The sequence below is a fragment of the Melanerpes formicivorus genome, unplaced genomic scaffold, assembly GCF_026170545.1.
Source record: "Melanerpes formicivorus ecotype bairdi unplaced genomic scaffold, bMelFor1.0.p_v2 SCAF_16, whole genome shotgun sequence".
Lineage (NCBI taxonomy): Eukaryota > Metazoa > Chordata > Aves > Piciformes > Picidae > Melanerpes > Melanerpes formicivorus.
The window spans coordinates 10,919,033-10,937,306 of record NW_027142368.1 but is presented as its reverse complement, the minus strand read 5'-3'; the positions used below and the strand labels follow the sequence as shown (position 1 = coordinate 10,937,306).

Below are 18,274 nucleotides of genomic sequence, written 5' to 3'. Positions count from 1 at the left end.
GCTAAGAAAGGTGGAACAAAGCTGCATAATGCTAAAAGAGCTTTGTGATGAATCACTGTATTGTAAGTGTTTAAGCACTCCTGTTCTAAGTCAAAACAGCCTCTTTAACAAAACTCTTAAGGTTATGTAGTCTCCTTAGGTCTAGACTTTTTAAATCTCTTCCCAGTTACACACTTACAGAGTATGCATTTAACTCATCTGCCCATAAAATGTGTCCACTGAATAAACATTTCCCTTTCACAATAATGTCAATAACTGCCTCCTAGGAGTGTACTCCCAGTAGTTTTAAAAATTCCTTGTATATAATACAGGATGCTTGTATCTGCCCACCAAATGATCACTTAAGTGGAATCCTTTAGAATCTTGATTTAGATTGGGGGAAAAAAATAATTTGGCATTAGTTTCCTCCACTTGAAAAGTTTTGTGGTAGTGCTGACTCCAGAGGTACATGTCTGGATGTGATCCTGTACTGATGTAGGCAACATTTTGTACACATGCTATACAGTTTGAATTTAAAGTGAAGCTTAAAAGGGAAAATGTGGACAGTTTAGCCTTAACTACCTTTATTCCCCTGTCAGAAGCAGATCTGTGTTATGGGAAGATCGTGGGATGCTACTTTACATTACAGTAGGGCTACTTATAATTCTACTATAAAATGCAAATAGTGTTGCTGAGATATGTCTACAGGAGGATTATTGTAGTAGGAAGAGTTAATTGTTGACAAAATTATATTGTTGCATCAATTCTCAAATACTCTTACTACTTTTATCTTTGTGGTTTTGTGTTTTGGGCAGATCTATGTAGTGAGAGTTTTGAGGGAAGGGCAAGTTGAACCAACTTTTGTCTTCCGAACATTTGATGAGTTCCAGGAGCTCCACAACAAGCTTGGCATTCTCTTTCCTCTTTGGAAGTTACCAGGGTATGTTCCTAACTCACTCATCACTATTGTAACAGAAGCAACAATGCTACTCCCAGCTGGCTGGAGGCAAAAAGTAGCTTGAAATGGAGACAAAACTGGCAGGGGCCAACTAGACCTCAAAGTTGGCAATTAAGAGAGAAGACTGTTGTCTCGAACGTTCAAGGAGAGCCAGAGGAGCAACTCAGTGTCTAATCTGTGTCATATCACATACAACAATGACCTATAAATGTTTCTTTGCCTGTCTGTAATGCCATTACTTATTAGCATGCTGTGTTTCTACTCGTGGCTGACATAAAAAATTGGATGCCAGCACTTAGGATGGAAATGACAGTGAAATCTAACTGTACTTTAAACTGTGGAGAAGTTAACTGAAAAGTACCTTGTTCTTCCCTTGCAGCTTTCCTAATAAGATGGTTCTGGGGAGAACACACATAAAAGATGTAGCAGCTAAAAGAAAAGTGGAGCTCAACAGCTACATACAGAGTCTGATGAACAGTTCTTCAGAGGTGGCAGAAGTGAGTTGAAATAAGCAAATCCAATGCAAGTTGTCAGGTTTTAGTGCTTGTTAACACTTAAACTAACATGTAACCTTTCTTCCAAATTTAGTGTGATCTTGTTTATACCTTTTTCCATCCATTACTTCGTGATGACAAAGTGGAAGGAATAGATGGAATAGCCAGACCTACAGGTAGGTAATGGTTTGGGGGGATGTTTATAAATTGGATGACTGCAGTGTGACATCTTTGCAGTGTGGGTGGTTTATTTTTTTTAAAGTCCTTTTTAGTTAACTGTAGTTTTCCTTCATTGAAAATTTTGCTTCACTGTCTTTCCAGACGTGCCTGCACAGTTTCAAGGAAATTAAAAAGATAATACCAAAAGTTGCAACAATATATGTGATTATTTGGGCTTGCTTATGGCTTAATTAAATTATTTAAGTTTTAACTTAAAACTCCAAGCACACAGGAGAGTGCAAAAATCTTGAAAACCCATGAGCTTGCCCCTCTTATTAGGGATCTAAAAATAAAATCAGAAACTGAACTTGGTCTAAGGCTTGTATTTTTTTTCCCCATACAGAATTCAGTGTAGCACTGCTGAAAATGTACAAATATTACACAGGAAATAATTGTGTTTTTTTTCAGATGCAAGTCCATCAAGTCCTACCTCAGGCAAAGTGGGAGGAGAAGTGAAGCTATCCATATCATATAGAAACAGCACTCTATTTATCATGGTGATGCACATTAAGGACCTGGTAAGTAGAGGTGCTGAGCTCACTGCCAAATACTGTTTCTGTTTTGTCAATTACCTTTTTGTCTTAGATTGATGCAGGAATGGTGGAACTGTTTCTCTTCATCCAGTTTTTCCAACTGTCAATGGAATTAACTGCAGTTCTTGGTTAGGTTGATTTCAAAGTCTAGATCCTTGACAAAAAAATACTCAAATAGCTATGCACTAACAAGTTGTCTGATTTGTCTTGGTTTTGGCTTGTAGGTTACAGAGGATGGTGCAGATCCAAATCCCTATGTGAAAACATACTTACTCCCAGATGCACACAAAACTTCCAAACGCAAAACCAAAATCTCCCGCAAGACAAGAAATCCAACCTTCAATGAAATGGCAAGTAAAAATTCATGCAGTAACTCCCTAGGGTGTGCTATTGTCTCTTTTTCTAAGCAGTAATTAAAATGTTGCCTAAATGACAAAAAAAAAAAAGCCTGCAAAACTATATAAATGGAAAAGGAACTTAGTTTCAAAAACATTGTGCCTTATTTAAAAAACAAATCTAAAAAGTAAGCAATGAACCAGACAGAACTCCCCTCAAAACATCTCAAAGCAACTGAGGAGTAGCTAAGTGTACTATTGCAAGTAAGCAGAAATTTCTCAGACTGATTCTGAGGAGTGATGGAGAGAAAGTCTGGTCCTTCTAAACACTGGCCTTTGGGAGCACAAAATAAAATCAATGTACTTCAGACAAACTGAATGGTCATAGTGTGTAGTTAAGACATATGTCAGTGGCTAAGTCAGAAGAACGGGCAACTGCTGTGATTTCATCTGGGTAACAAAAAAAATCTTGCCTTTTACCTTCTAGCTTGTGTACAGTGGATATAGCATGGAGATGCTGAAACAGAGAGAACTTCAGCTGAGTGTGCTCAGTGCAGAATCGTTACGTGAGAACTTTTTCTTGGGTGGAATTACACTCTCACTAAAGGACTTCAATTTGAGCAAGGAGACTGTTAACTGGTATCGACTAACTGCAGTTCCCTATCTGTGAACTTATTTCTACACCTGAGTAAGACCAGAAAAATTGTATTCACTCATGCTTTGTGCATCTTCCTACTTGAAGATAACTTGTACATCTTAAAATAAGAGAGAACCTGCATTTCAACAGATACATTGGACCAACAGTCATGTAGCCTAATTTGAAGGATTTCTGGAAAATCTGGTTTATGCTTACGTGATGTTACCAAGGCATCACTGTAGATGTTTCAGAGTTGTGGGTAAAGGAAGGGGTTTTTAAACCATCCATGAAAATGAGATGACCAGTTTGACCATGCTGGTTGGCTAAACCATAACTTACCTGTTAGGCCTGTGGATATAGTGCATTTTTGCTTTTAATTTTTGTTGCCGATGCGGTGTCATCCATGGCATGATGCTGGAGAACATCAAACAAATTACCTGGTTTAGGATTACATGCCCACTACTAACTAGACACTACAGAAGCAGTGATAGATAAAATTTTGGTGGCTTCACACACAGCTGTAGAAATGAAGGCTGAAGGGCTGGAAAAAATCCTTAGTGTTGCATTTAATCCCAGATTCACGCTTCCCTAAGATTTATTGGAGTGAGTGCCAATAATGGAAGTTGTAAATAACGGTGCCTTACAATTCAATGCTTCTCTTTTACCTCATTTCTGGTATTTAAATATGTATACATGTTAACTTTCAGCCCCTTAAAAAGGGGAAATGTTCTCATATTTGATACCTTGCAGGTCCTACTGGAAGTCTTTTCCTGAGATGCGTTACTTAGAAGTAACATCACTTTTACTTATCATTGTACCTAGTGCAACTTAAGTGTTTTCTACCCCATCTTCTATCCATGATCTCCAAGAACTGAACGAAGACTGGCTGAACGTGGTGCTGTAGGAAATGTGCCCAGCTTCTCAGTGTTGTGAAATGTCTGAACTTCTAAATACTGCAGTGATTACTTGTGGAACAGATTCAGACACTAAATCCAAAGTGACATTTGTAGCTGTACCCTCAGGTAAAGGCACAACTGCTGAATGAATTGCTAGTCAAAAGTGAGTTGCATTAACAGAGCCTTGAGGGAGGAACTTGGTGTCTTTTTGGCTTTTAACAGTTCATAGCAATACTGTTTCTCACTCCACTAAGCATTAATTCCACTAAAAATACTTCACTCCAAGGGACATGAGATTTGAACTATATTGTGACAGTGGAGTACAAATGTCCCTTACTATCTCCTATTAACACAACTGGTTACTTCATTGGGTGTTTTTGCACTGCAGGTGTAGCCTTTTTATTTACCTTACTCTGTGCTTAGGATGATTATGTTCTGTCTAAACAAAGATGTGAAGCTGTGCACTTTTCTTTAGTACTAAATCTTGAAGCAAGACAAACTATCACCACTGATTATGCCTAGAGTGACATTTTAAGTAAAATATGCAACTATGAACAAAGATGCAGTGTGGGGAAAGCCTTCTATATAGCCAGCACTAAAAACCTATTTCATAATCTGATTTTCCTTCCCTGGCTACTGACCGGTCTCCCTTCAATACAGAAGAGAGAAGTAAACTTGAATCTCTTGGTGCCTAAAATATTCATGGTCCAATTTTGTAGGAATTACAATGAAAAAGCTAAGAATATCTTGAATGTTAGAAACTGGGTTGATACTAACGGGCGCTAACAAATCCCAGTTTTATTAGGCATCTTCTCCATATTTTTCATTTAGTATATAGCCTGTAAATAATGAACTATATAACTAACTAGATATATTTCCTGCTCACTTGATGCTTTTGAGACTTACTTCATTCCATCATTAGAATCACAAGTCACTTAAACACAGGAAAGTTGACTACTGTTTTTGTGAAACGTTCCATTGTGAAATAAAATGAAAGCAATATGTACTGCCTTTTTTGCAGTTGGCTATTAAAGCACAGTGTCTTACAGCACAAAATACAAATAAACTAAAATCATTTAAGAAATGATTTGCAGTTTTAACAGTTGTCTGGACTCTGGAAGAAAAAATGTATATGTAAAGTACTGTATTAGTGTTAGCACATGTCCTGACTTCTGATTTTATCTTCTTCATAGCTTAACTCATTTTGTGCCTTTCCCTTTCTTTTCAAGCTAGTCACTGGCTGAAGCTTTTTATGGTCATGGATTTTGTCTAGGGGATCTGACCTTGTCCTCTCCTCACAAACAGAGGAACAGCACCAAGCTTGCACCTCTTTGCACTATTCTGAACTAAGAAAAAGGTGATTGTTGCAATAAGACTTCAACGTGCTCTACATATTAATAAAAGTTAGATCTAAGAGGAAAATATTCAGATGGGATGGAATTTACCAGTACACTCAGTAGCTTGAAAAGATAGTTTTAATAGCATTTTGTATTTTGTTCAAGGAAAATAAATCAATCTTTTATGCAATGTATGACCTGCAGCCAGAAGCAGAATTGTCTGTAGAGCCCTTACTGGGTATTTCAGAATAACAGCTTGCGCTAAAGCCTCTTCCGTTTCTCTATTAACCTAGAACTTTGCACTGATGTTTTTATTACTGCCTTTTTATGCTCTACAGCTCCCTGTCTCTGAAAGAAGCATGTGCGATCTTTGCTAAAGTTCTTGCCTCAATTTTTACAGTAGGGCTGTGTAGAAGGAAATCCTTGTTGCCTGCCTTAACCTAAGGGCCCTACCCTGGGCAGGGCCGGGCCTTCCCCCCACTCCCGTGCACCTCACTCGGACACTGTGACTGAGATAGTGCTGGAAGTGCTGATGTCAGCGAGAGCGAGTTTGCCTCCTTTTGTCTATATATCTGTAAGAACCAAATACTTTAATTGACCGAGTTCGTTAATAAAGATGTACAATATTGCCCCCGGCCGTGCCCGTACTGAGCGGGTGAAATGTGACTCCGTAACTGTCCTTTAAGTACATTAAACACTATTCTGGGAAAAACCCAACAAGTGTGCTGGTCTTCACTGTCGGCGGGGCAGGTGAGGGCGGGCCTCCCGGCGGGGGAACAGGCCCACACTCCGGCTTGCCGCTTGCTTCCTGTAAGGGCGGGAACGCTGGGCCGGCCAGGCTCTGGCGTGGCGCTGTGAGCAGCGCGCACACAGATTGGCTGGCGGCCGGGCGCGGCCCTGCCCCTTCCTGTGGAAGCGGGACAGGAAGGCCCTGCCGCGCCGCGCTCGCTCTTTTCTGCTGCCGCCATCATGGGTCGCATGCACGCTCCCGGGTAAGCGTCCGCTGCGGAATTTGGTACTGGGTTGTGGGGCCGGCTCGGGGCAGCTGCAGGTGCTGGAAAACAACCGCGGGCGGCTGTGGGAGTAAAAAGGCTGCTGTGGAAGCAGTGCGGGGTTGGCGGGGAGGATGGCGGCCGTGCAGATATGGCGGTAGGGTGGGGAAAGGCTGAGGCCGGCGCCGCGTTGCGATTCCTTTGGCTGGCCCTGGGCACGGTTATGCTTGTGTTGCCTGGGCGCCTGTTTACGGTGCTGTGCGATGTAGTGCGTACTGGTGGTAGCCGTCTCTTCAGTCGAAGAGGAAGGCGGCAGGCCTTGACCATGTGGACTGCTTACGGCCCTGTTGGAAGCCCATGTAGCAGGCCGGCTTGCAGTGGTGTCAGAGCAGCAGTCTAGCTTGCCTTGCCCCGCTTAGCGTCTGATTTGCTTCTTCCCCGCAGAAAGGGCTTGTCCCAGTCAGCCTTGCCCTACAGACGCAGCGTGCCAACGGTGAGTACCATTCCCATCCCGTGCGCCCCTCGGCGGGCAGGGGCGGCTGTTTTATAGAGCTCTAATCTGTAGAGCGCTTCAAACTGTATTCTTGCTTTGCTTTAGTTTTTTTCATACTGTGGAAAAAAAACAACTTAGGAGTTTTCGTAGTTCGTTTAGAGGGAGGATTACTTAGCTTGTTGCTGTTTTCCCCTCAACCACTAAAGCAGTATTTCTGTCAGCACAGTGTAACAGAATGGAAACAGCACTATCCTGTCTGGGTGGATCCATTAGCTTAATTACCTACTTATTTTGTGTACACAGAGTCTGATTTTCGCTGTTTTTTGTAGGTGCTTTGCTAAGAGAGCCTCTCAGTTTTATGTTTCTAAGACTCAGTTATTCCAGTGGCAGTGTTGTTTTGGGGGGTTTTTTAATCTGTAAATTTGTATTTGTGCTTTTGGTGTGGCTGTTAAGGAAGCTGATGGTAAAGTAGCTGGTGGGAGGCTCTGTCTTCCCCCACATTTCAGTAGCACTATAGATTCATAATATATAAAAATCGTATGTATCGTTAGAAAGGACATTTTGGGGCTTGATTGTGTTTTTCAAGCAGTTCAAAGCATCTTTCTACCGTTTACAAAGCTCATGTGTTTAGCCTCTTACTTTATATTAAGCAGTAGTCATCACTTGTTTTTATCTAATTGTTTTTTTTAGTGGCTGAAACTTACTTCTGATGATGTAAAGGAACAGATCTACAAGCTGGCTAAAAAAGGCCTGACTCCCTCTCAAATTGGTAAGGTTTACAAATCACTCCTAAACAGAAACAAAATGCAGTTTTCTGATGTTAATAATGTAATTGCTCTTCCAACATAACATGCTAGGAAAATGCAGGTTTCCTGGTGTACCTGCATCTTTACGGAGGGGATACCATGGAAAATGTCATGTGTCTCATTCTTGCAGGAAGCATGTTCGAGGTGTTGGGTTATTTTCCAAGCAGGAAATACGAAGCATCTGTTTAGTCTTATAACCTGTCCTTAGGAATGGCCACTAACAGATGTTACAGGAAAGTTTAGTTTGGCCGAGTTCTTGGAGAAAAGCTTGATGTGTCTGAAATAACCTGTAGCCCTGTGTTAGGGGCTTACTGAGCCAGGCACTGCAGCTGCATAGCAGACAAGTTCTTGGTAGCTTGTACCCTTCTACCATTCTGCTTTAGTATATGCATGCTACAGCTTTAGTGGTCATGAGTAGTATGTAGTGTAATGATGTGCTCTGTAAAAAAATATTTGTTTTTATTGCAATCCTGAAAGTATTGATGATCCTAATGGTGCAGTACACTTTGTTTTTTGAAAGATGTCTGTGACATTTTTAACCATAGATGAAAGGGTGGTTGCCTACTTAGCTTTAGTGAGTTTCTTTGAAAATTTGCCAATAATATTGTAGCACTTAATGTAGCTGTAACCTTGGTTTTACAAGATTTGTTTGCTTGAGTTTGCTCCTTTGAGTGTGACATGCAAATGTTTGTTCCAGGTGTGATCCTGAGGGATTCCCATGGTGTTGCTCAGGTTCGCTTTGTTACTGGCAACAAAATTCTGAGAATCCTTAAATCAAAGGGACTGGCCCCAGACCTTCCGGAGGATCTCTATCACTTGATCAAGAAAGCTGTTGCTGTTCGCAAGCATCTTGAGAGAAACAGAAAGGTAAGTGTTAAATTAAGTGGAGAACTTTGTGTTTGAATTTTTTTCAAATAAAGCAGTGGTTTATTTGCAACCTGACAAAGCAGAGAGTCTTGGTATGCTTCGTGTCAGTCACTCTGTATGAGTAACAGGCTTTCAGATAAGGAGAATGGTCTTTGTGAAAAGGATCTTGAAAGCATTGGTTAAACCATGTCCTCTTCTGATTTTACTTTGTTAATGGGAATGAGGAGTTTGTAGCAGTGGTTGTGGATTACTAAAGCTTATCTGAGTTGTGTGTTATTGAAAAGTCCAAGTAGTGCTTGGTTGTAATGTGACTTTCTTTTCAAGGATAAAGATGCCAAGTTCCGCCTGATTCTGATTGAAAGCAGAATCCATCGGCTGGCTCGCTACTACAAAACCAAGAGAGTGCTGCCACCTAACTGGAAGTAGTAAGTCTTCTCTTAATGTTTCTGGTTTCACTGAAGTTCTGGAAGTTTTGTAAACAGTATGCTGGGGCTCCTACTCAGAGGGTGAAGAGTGCATTATGGCATGTAGGTAAACGAGGTAGCAAAGAATAGGCGTCTTTATAAATACTAACTGATAATGAAACTGATTGCCAGGTACAATGACTGTCACAACACTCAGAGAAAGTCATTGTCTCAACCAATAAAGTCACTGTTTCCTAGATAACTTTTGTCACACTTCAAGTGCAATATTTGCTCTTGAAACTCTCTGTCTTGTGTTTTGCATTGCTCTGAAAGTTCTAAAAGTTTGTTCTGAGAAATGGCTTAGTAGCTGTGTCAAAACTCCAGTAATTTGTAGTTTTTCTCTAGGAAAGTTTAGCCACTGTAGAACAATTCTTGTGAATATCAGGGTTAGCTGCTTTTGCTGAGAAGACTCAAGTACAGCTAGCCAGTGTTTTGAATGCTACGCTACTCCAAGGAAGAGTGAAATTTTATGCCATAAGGAATTTGAAACAGGTGGTGAATAAGCTCAGGTCTGGTAGTTAGAGCTTTGAACTGAAGCAGTATTTTTAGAACTGGTTGAAAAACTGCCTCTGCAATTAATATTTCTCTCTTTTTCTCTCTCTTCTCTCTCTTTAGTGAATCATCAACGGCTTCTGCCCTGGTCGCATAAGAGCTGGCTATTACTTACTGAAAGAATAAATTGTCATTAACTAAGTTTGTGTTGTCTAAATGGTTGGTATCTTAGAAACTCCTGCTCGCTTCAGGATGGAGCAGGCACACCTGGTTTTCATATTGCTGTCCTACAGTGTGAGATTTGGGTGATGGGTTTTGCTGTTCTAGACCAGCTGTAGGTTTTTTTGTCTGTGCTTAAATTGGGTGTTTTTGATTCCATAGCTTCAAGTTAGTGAAGTTGACCTAGTTCTTCACAACAAATGTATTTTATTCACATGGGACTGGTGCCTGTCTGTGAGTCCTGTGGGAAGAACTGGAGAAGAAAACCATGACAGCATGAAGAATTGAACATGTAAAGAGAAACAAATTGGAGAGATTGATTAATTTGTTGCAGGTATTGTGGATCTGTTGGTAGGGTAGGAAGTTTAAGCAGACATCGACCAGTTCCTGGTGGTAACTGTTGCTGTCCTTTTAAGAATAGTCTTTGAGACTTGGGTACAGACGGACAACAGTTTATCTCTCTCTTCAGATGAAGTAGTTTTCCCTGTATCCAAAGGCCAGTAGTTCTGTAGTCACTATTGCTGAGATTGTGCCTGCAGGTTCTAAATAACTTCAACCTTAAAGTCATATTCCTGCAGGAGAACTGTGAAGAACAGACTGACAGCTTTTCCCTTTTTTAGAAGAAACTGAGTTATTCTGAGCTGTTGTGACTGTTGCTTCTAGGCCTTTGTGTGTTACATCACTTTTATGAAAACATGAGGGCAAGTTGGCAAAGAGCAGTAGCTGCCTCCTACAACATCACCAGTGGAAACTGGTAACTTCAGGATTTAGTTTTGCAGAAAGAAAAGATTCTTCTGCCCTAGTTACAAAGCTAAATATGGAGTTGTGATTAAGAATTGTAAAACAGAAGCACTGCATTGCAGTTGAACTCTAAAGTGCTACTGTCTGGGCCATCTTAAAAGTTACATTACTAGCCTCAATGTGTTGTCAAAATACTTGCTTTTGTTTCTGAAAGTGCTGGTGATGACTTGCCAGCCTCTCTAATGATAATTAGGTTTCTGTAGTGTAGATGCAATACACAACTTCCATGGTATAAAAAAAGTTGCTGTGGGTGGGGGGTTGGAGGTGTTGCCAACTGAAATGCACATGGACACTGGGGCTTCTCATTGTTCTGACTTAGCTGTGTGTAAATAATGGAGATGCCAGCAGGTGGCGCTTCGAAACGTTCTGGTTTGAAGCAGTTGAGTGTTGCACATAGTGCCGCCTAGTGACCAAGTGTCAAGGCCGAGTCTAGGCTGGTGAGCAGATGATGTATTTAGAACTACACTGTAGGACTCCTGTTTATGTAATAAATCGGGCAACTGATGCAGTGGTATGAGTACAGGTATGTTCAAGCTTACAGTTCTTTGTGTGGCTGGGGTGTTGCAGCCTGAGCATGTTCTGCTCTGTGTTCTTCCCAGCAGTGGTTTGCTGGAGGGGCTGATAGCAGGCTGTGTTGCGCTTGATGTATTGCCCGTCCAGTGCTGCTAAAAGCTACTGACTTGGCCAGAAATGGGAAGGGCAGGGGTCTGTCTCACAGCAATAGAGAGTGAGTACTATGTAAGTAATTGCCTTGTGGTGTACTGTCAGGAATGAAAACTGCCCAGGGACAGATGATGTGCCTGCAGGAAGATCAAGGTGTCAAAAGGTATTTCTGAGGGTAGAGAAATTTCCTGCCTGTAGAATTTGGCAATCTCTTGTTGAAGGGCAGTGGTGGTATAGTGATTGCACCTACTTACATTGCTAAACAGTGCAATACATATGCTTAAGATTCTGTGGTTCCTGTGAATCATAATGGGCCAGCTGAAGTTGTCCATTCTCAGTAGGATTGTCAGTCCTTAACCCTTTGGTTACCAGAAGAGGTACACAGTCAGTCAAATCATTTGCTTCTGAGTACACAAGCTGTCTGCTCAGCACCTGCTGCACTACAGGGCAGCAGGTTTGTGGCCAGGTGAGGGAACAGTGGAGCCAGGGCACTAGCCGAGGTAAATCCTTGGGGAGTGCACCCCTATGAAGTGATACTGAGTAATGTGTTTGGGCATGTGGTCCTACAGTGTGTGTCTGAAGAGAGAAGTGTGGGACTAGAAGGAATGTGGTCCTGTAGAAGCATCAGGTAAGTGTACCATTTGGGGCTGTAGTAGAGGACCGTGCCTGGGTGACAGTGAAGCTTCTTCAGGTGGTCCCTTAAATCTCCTACTGTGTTAGCTGAGCACTAGGACTGCCCTAGGCAGCTCAGGACTTGTAATCCAGCTGCCCAGGTAGTCGTGTAGTGTGTCTCCAGCCCAGGGAAGTTCATTGGAATAAATCCAGATCTGCAAATAGTTGCCCTAAATTCTTTCTATGAACAAGCACAAACTGCCCTGTTGTTATCTCCAGAAACCATTCTGGTTTCTCTCTCCTCAGCAGTCTGGGTTCTGCAAGCTTTAAGTCCTGCTGCGCTCTTGCTTTCTCACATCATAATATCTTGTCTCTATGGTTTTTTTTTGTCGTGAGCTAACCTTCAGAAACTCTTCCTGTTTTCTGCTTCCTTCCCAGCAGCCTTTTCTGAATCTCTAGTGTTGACTTTTCCTCCTACAGTACTTTTGCTTTCCTGGCAGGTACAAATGTAAATGATTTTTTTTTCCCCCCCTGTATCTCAGTGTGAGCTGTTTTTCTGCATTGTGCCAGGTCACGCTAAAGAAAGGAGCTCATGGTCTCCCTGACTTGCAGCTAGCTCCTTTGGCACCTCTGGTGCTCTGAAACCTTCATTCTTCAGTGAGGTGCAGCCACAGGACCTTTGTCACCAAATCCAGCCGTGGTATATGTAGGCCCATCAGCAGCCCTATGGCTACGCTGCTTTGCTGCTCCATAGCAGGCTCATTGTGTGGCCAGTTTAGTTCACAAAAGTCTCTCACTAAAGTCCTTGCTAGCTCTTCATCACTTTCAGGGTTGTGGGGTGCATGGGAGAAGCTGCTTTACTTGGGCTGAAAACCAACTGTTTTTGAAGGCTGGCTGCTGAGGCACCTTTTCTTACAGAGCCCCTGGTAGCCAGGGTTGTCTGCCATACCCTGGGAAGGTTTGTTACAGAGCTTTAGGAAGAATGCTGGTGATTCTTGCAGTTGCTGCTAGGTTGCCAAGTGTGGCAAGGACAGAGCTAGTATCCTTCAGGTGTGAAGATCAAGTTCTCCATTGGACATGGCACAGGGAAATGGGATAAGACCATTCTTTGGGTTACAGATTATTTTTTTCCACACTGATTCTCTGTCCTTTCTAATCTGTTGAGGGGTTTTTGGTGTTTTGTTTTTTTTCCTGTTTGGGTTTTATTTGTTGGTGGTGGGTTTTTTTCTGACACAGGAGCATGAAGGTCTTCCCTATCTCTTGGCTTGCACCTTCTCCCTGCTCCCCTCTTTCCTGTGTCCTCTTTGCTCTGACACTCCTGACTGGCTGCATTCCTGTTACAGAAACTTCTCCATTTTGTTTTTCCTTTATGCAAATCACTCAGACCAATTTTCATCTGTTTACATGAGTTCAGTTCACCCTGATTTGAATCATCTAGGGCAGAATTCTAATATATGAGTGCTTCTTGGTTTCTTCACTTCTGCAATTTGTCTTGGAATGGTGAACTCAAAAATGAGAGCTTTTTGTTCCTATGGTTAAATGAAATAGGTAACAGGTACCACATGCAGTTTGTACCTTTGATTTTACAAAGGGAGTTTTAAGAGGTGACTGTTAAGTATAGAAAAGATTAACCCTGACAGGGATTTAAGGGAAAGCTTTGATTCAGTCATGTCTAGAGGACACTTAATGCTAGGTATCTCTTCATTCTAAAAGGTTTTGTGGTGTGTGAGTGGCTCCTTTGTGGAGGCAAATAAACATTTATTTACCTCTGAATTTTCTGTTTTCCAGTTGCTGTTTACAAGTACCTCAGTGAAATAAATGACAAGTTTCTTATTCTTCAAGAAAGGAAATTTAAACACCAGTTGTTCTGCTAAGTCATTACCACTGCTGGAATCAGTGAATTTATCTGAAAAGGGGAAAAGAAGTATCTGTTAAGCAACAGTAATAAGGTTCAGAAAAGGCAAGAAAATATCTGGATGTACAGATGTACAGCTGCAAGTATATGCTGTTCTGTTTTTTTCTGGAAAACTGCTTCCAGTGAGTGTTTTCCATTTGTGCTTTCTGCCAGTGAGCTTTTTACAGTTTTCAACTCAAAATCATTGCTTGCAAGTTAATCCCAAGCAGCAAAATGTGAATGCACTGTTTTTTCTGAGCTAAGGTTTGTGTGTTGCTGTCCTCCACTGTTTGCAGTGTCACAAATCATGGAAAACAATGTTGTGAAAAAACACTGCAGGTGTTTCTCAGGGCTCGGGATGGTGTCTTTGCCTGCTTCCACTTAAATAAAGAGCAGTTTGGCCTGAATTCACCAGAGGCAGGTTTGGTGCTCCATGGCCCTGGGAGAGCTGCACTTTCTGGCTTCAACCAGTACTGCTTCTCCTTCACGCAGTTGTTTTGTTTCCTTTTCAATGCTGGGATCACGCTAGTGAAAAAATGCGCGCTGTTGCTGGGAAGCCCCTTCAATAATTCTGCTCATTTGCATGACAATAGGTGGTGGTGCCCTGGTAACCTCCCTCTGCCAGCGCATACCTTCGCAACAGGAAATGGTTCAGTAATGTTCGCTGCACAAGTGGGATGCCTGTGAGTGTCCTGTCCTCTGCTTCCCAAGGGTTTCTAGACATACCTGCAAGTGGATAAAGATTTCCTTCTCTCCACCCTCTCCTGCTTTTGGGGTCAATTTTCTGGTTAGAAATCCGTAAGCCTTGCAGTGAAGTGTTGCTTGCTGGTGTCAGTTCTTTCCTGTCACCCCAGGGTTTATGAGAAGACATTAACCATCACAGATACAGCACCTTGAGCTGAGTCAATGTAGAACGCTAATGCTGTAGCAATACATAGGGAATATGATGATAAATAGCATTGTCATACGGGGCTCGTTCACTAGAGAAAAAGAGCTGGCCATTGATTCTTGGTACTTAGGGCAAAAGGTAGTGAAGTAGAGCCTGTTACATCAACCCGGGAGCTTGAGATGCTGTGTGGCAAGTAATTATTTTGGCTGTGCCTGAGGCAGGAGGTGTACCTACATTAAAAGATCACCTGAGTTTTCTAGTGAGTGCTGGTTTTACAGGCTAATATTTTATTCCCTTTGAGGCTACTCACTCAAGACCCCTTTTCAGGTCAGAATTCTCCTTCAGAGCCAAGAAGGGGCTTTCAAGTTTAGTGCAGCTGTCAGGGATCAATCTCTTTTACAGCTCCTTCAAGTTCTTTATGATGGAGATGAAAAGTTTCTGTAGATCCTGAGTTCTGTGTTACACCAGAGTGGGAAGTGGGTGGCTAGCATTTTGAACTGTAGAAGCTGTTGACTGACTGGGTGAAATAAGCAGTGACAGCCATTAAAAATGAAACAGGTTAAATGAACTTGGGAAGGATCCAGATCTCAGAGGATCAGTTCTGATGGTGAAAGCATTTGAGATTTGCAAGATGGGGTGGAAGCATCTCACAGTGTAATATACTTCAGTGGACATGGGGAACACCGAAAGCTATTGTGAAATAGAAGCTTATAAAGAACTCACTTCCTTGTGAGGTGTTTTGTCAGTTGGTTGGGATTGTTTGTTTTTAACAACAGAAAGAGCATAACATCTTTTGCTTAAAATTAAGTCCACCCCATCTTGCTTGGCTCTGATGGTTTTGGCAAGACTAGGACTATAAATTGATACATTTTCAGTAACTGCTGCTATATTAATACCTATCTTTTGTATTTTTTCAGTAACTGCTGCTATATTAATACCTATCTTTTGTATTGGGTAGTTCATTTACAGATCAAGCTCATGCTACAGATAGCCTTGTTAAACTTTGCTTTAGTAGTTATTCTTGTAACTTTCTTCAGTGGATGCTCTTTTGTTTTAATATTCTGTGATTAAGCCACACTGTGTCTTGAAAGCAACACAAAACTGATCTTTAAAAGTAGTATTCAACTCTAGTTCAAATCAAGCTAGGATCTCAAACATGTAATTAACAAATAAAAAAACCTTTACCAACCAAGAATGCTCAGTGCTTGAGGGTCCAGGTACTGTTAATACACTTGTGAGTGTTGTCTGAAGACAAGGAGTAGACAGTCACTGGTTTAGTGTTTAAACAAGTGTGTAGTTTTCTGGAGTTCACCACATGTGGGTGTGCTGGTTTTGACGCTGAAGGAACACCATTCACTGATGCCTAGCTCTTGATCCATAAGTCTCAGTGGTTTCTGTGAGAACAGAATAGACTATCCCCTGACCCTTTCCAGGGAGACTGGCATAAGCAGAGAAACAGCTTGCTCCTGCCAGGGCAGTAGTGTTACCAAGTGGAGCAAGAAAGATTCCTGAAGACTAATGAGGTGTTAGGAAGCAGGCATTTCTTCATTTCATCTGGAAACATAGGGATCGCTCCACCAAAGTGTACAGAAGCCAGTTGGATTCAAAGAATACCTGCTGGTGTCTCATACATAATCATAATTTTTCTAAGAACTAATAAGAATATTCATATTAGTTCATGGAATTTGTTACATATATAAATCTCATGCATACATGCCTGTTATATACTGCTGGGATCTCCTGGTGGTCATTTGGGGCATCTATCCTCTTCCTCTCTATGGCCTTTAGCTGAACTTCTTTGTGTGTGCTCTCTAGGCTGTCTGATATGGTTGAGACAAGTTGACCACAGAGTTAGTCTAATGCAGTTTGCTTTTCTTAACTTCTTTCTCAAGCCCACAGTTGAAATTTCTTACTGTTCACGCAGTTAATGATTCTAAGTTTACACAATAAAGACATTCTATGAGGATTACATGTTCCTAGTATCAGTAGGAGAGAGAGGCATGGAGGTCTGAGGTCCTAAATCCCAGTCTTGTGTCCTACTTCTAAGCCTGCAGTACTGTTATGCTTCAAACAACCATGGATATTTTATGTAAAATGGTGTGTGTAGGCAGTGATTTAGAGCTGAGGAGCGGGGCAGTTTGGGGAGATGTTTGGGGACAGAGACCATGGCACTTGCTCCTGGCACAGGGTACCATAGCGTGACAATGGACAGCAGTATTCCTGCTTTGCACCAATGTATGTGCAAGGTGGAGTGAACAATTCTCCAACCTCTTCTTGTCCAGAGTGGTAAGGAGGTTGGGCCATTCTTCCTTCCTCAACAGAGCATCAGGAAAATGGAGCCAGGCTTTGTTTTGGACCTTTGTCTACCTGACAGGGGCACGTAACTCTACTCCTACCAGCTCAGAGCAGGTCACGATGTGATCTGTCATCTTTTTGTGCATGACAACTTTGGATATAGTAAAGGATAAAAAAGCAGGAAAAGTTAGGAACTTGGCCTTGTTTTACAGCTGAAACACTCACTTCTCAGTTTTGAAACTTGATTTAAAAGTTCTATGGTAAAATAGTGCACAATAATCCTCTTGCTTTAGCTGCTTGATATACAGGATTCCCCTTAAAGCACAGGTAAAATGTGTGTTTCACACATCTCTGGAAACTCTGGCTTCCCCTCTCAGCAATCATCTGTACTTGCTGCAGCTGTGTTATAAAATTCCAAGGGTCACGGATTGGTGTAGCCAGAAATTACATTTCTGATACGGATTCGTGTCAGCATTGCTTCTGATATGAAAAGATCAAACTAATAGGGTCGAACCTGAGCAGTTTAATGAAACAATGTTATTTAAGCAAAGCAATCACGTCCTGCTGCAGTGTTGTTTGGTATTAAACAGCAATTAGGTTTGTCTACCCAACAAAATTGAAGAGCTCATCTGAAAGCAGCTGTAATCGGAAATGTCACGCTGCAGATAACCGGTGATAGATGCAGCTAACAAAACACAGGCTGTGGCTTCAGTTCATCACAATGATGGATAATCCCATGGCCTACAGCAGTTTAGCACTGTTTATGTAGCTTGCAGTTGAGGTTGAGAGTATTCCTTTCACTGTCATAGACATACTTGTATTTTCTTTTTCACTCTAATGTGTTACATAATCAACAGCCATGTTAGATGGGGATATTTTGGACTATTCCTCAGGCAAGAGAATGAACTGCCTTCCAGCACTCTGCATGCAAGCTGGCTCCTGATGGGAACCTTCCCTAGCTCCATGGTGTGAGAAGAAGCCTACAACATGTATGAGGTTTGGCTCAACTTGCTCTAGGGGTGAAAATTATATGAAGAATGTCTTTGTATCCTTGCACTTTGCATACACTCCCTGCTCATCAGGTGCAAGGTTGTTTTCTCTTGACTGATCCTCTTCCCCCCTACTGCCACTGCTGTCTTTGACCCCACATTTGCGATCATGAGTAGGATGCAGTTTACAGAGTAGCGTGGTGCATTAGTCTGCTGCTGCAAGGGAAGCTAGTCTATAGGAACTGCTGCAGTGCAGGGTGCAGGCACTAGTCTGACATAAGGAAAGGAGTAGGAGGCAGAAGAGGATCCCTTTCAGTGCACAGCTATCTGTTAAATGCTCTTTACTGTCATGCCAACTGCAGAGTTCAGCTTTGCTTGACAGCTGGCTTGAAGCAGCACAGAAGTGAGTG

The 18,274-nt window shown here is 41.9% G+C and overlaps 2 protein-coding genes across 6 annotated transcripts in view; both read left to right on the top strand.

Annotated features, from left to right (window-relative positions):
* The window catches only part of PIK3C2A (phosphatidylinositol-4-phosphate 3-kinase catalytic subunit type 2 alpha), a 62,996-nt gene extending 56,894 nt beyond the window's left edge, over positions 1–6,102 (top strand). For all 5 annotated transcript variants that reach the window (XM_068148075.1, XM_068148076.1, XM_068148079.1 and 2 more), the window contains 6 exons: positions 795–919; positions 1,317–1,434; positions 1,526–1,607; positions 2,059–2,168; positions 2,408–2,533; positions 3,006–6,102. In XM_068148075.1, the coding sequence (XP_068004176.1) occupies positions 795–919; positions 1,317–1,434; positions 1,526–1,607; positions 2,059–2,168; positions 2,408–2,533; positions 3,006–3,188 (744 nt within the window). In that variant the 3' untranslated portion in view covers positions 3,189–6,102. The remainder of the gene's footprint in view (positions 1–794; positions 920–1,316; positions 1,435–1,525; positions 1,608–2,058; positions 2,169–2,407; positions 2,534–3,005) is intronic.
* A 179-nt stretch (positions 6,103–6,281) lies between these two features.
* RPS13 (ribosomal protein S13) lies at positions 6,282–9,703 on the top strand. Its single transcript, XM_068148095.1, has 6 exons — positions 6,282–6,380; positions 6,825–6,873; positions 7,564–7,642; positions 8,377–8,546; positions 8,871–8,971; positions 9,626–9,703. Exons 1-6 carry the CDS (start codon positions 6,358–6,360, stop codon positions 9,657–9,659), a joined length of 456 nt encoding a protein of 151 aa, XP_068004196.1. The 5' UTR covers positions 6,282–6,357; the 3' UTR covers positions 9,660–9,703.
* The last annotated feature ends 8,571 nt before the right edge of the window (positions 9,704–18,274 follow it).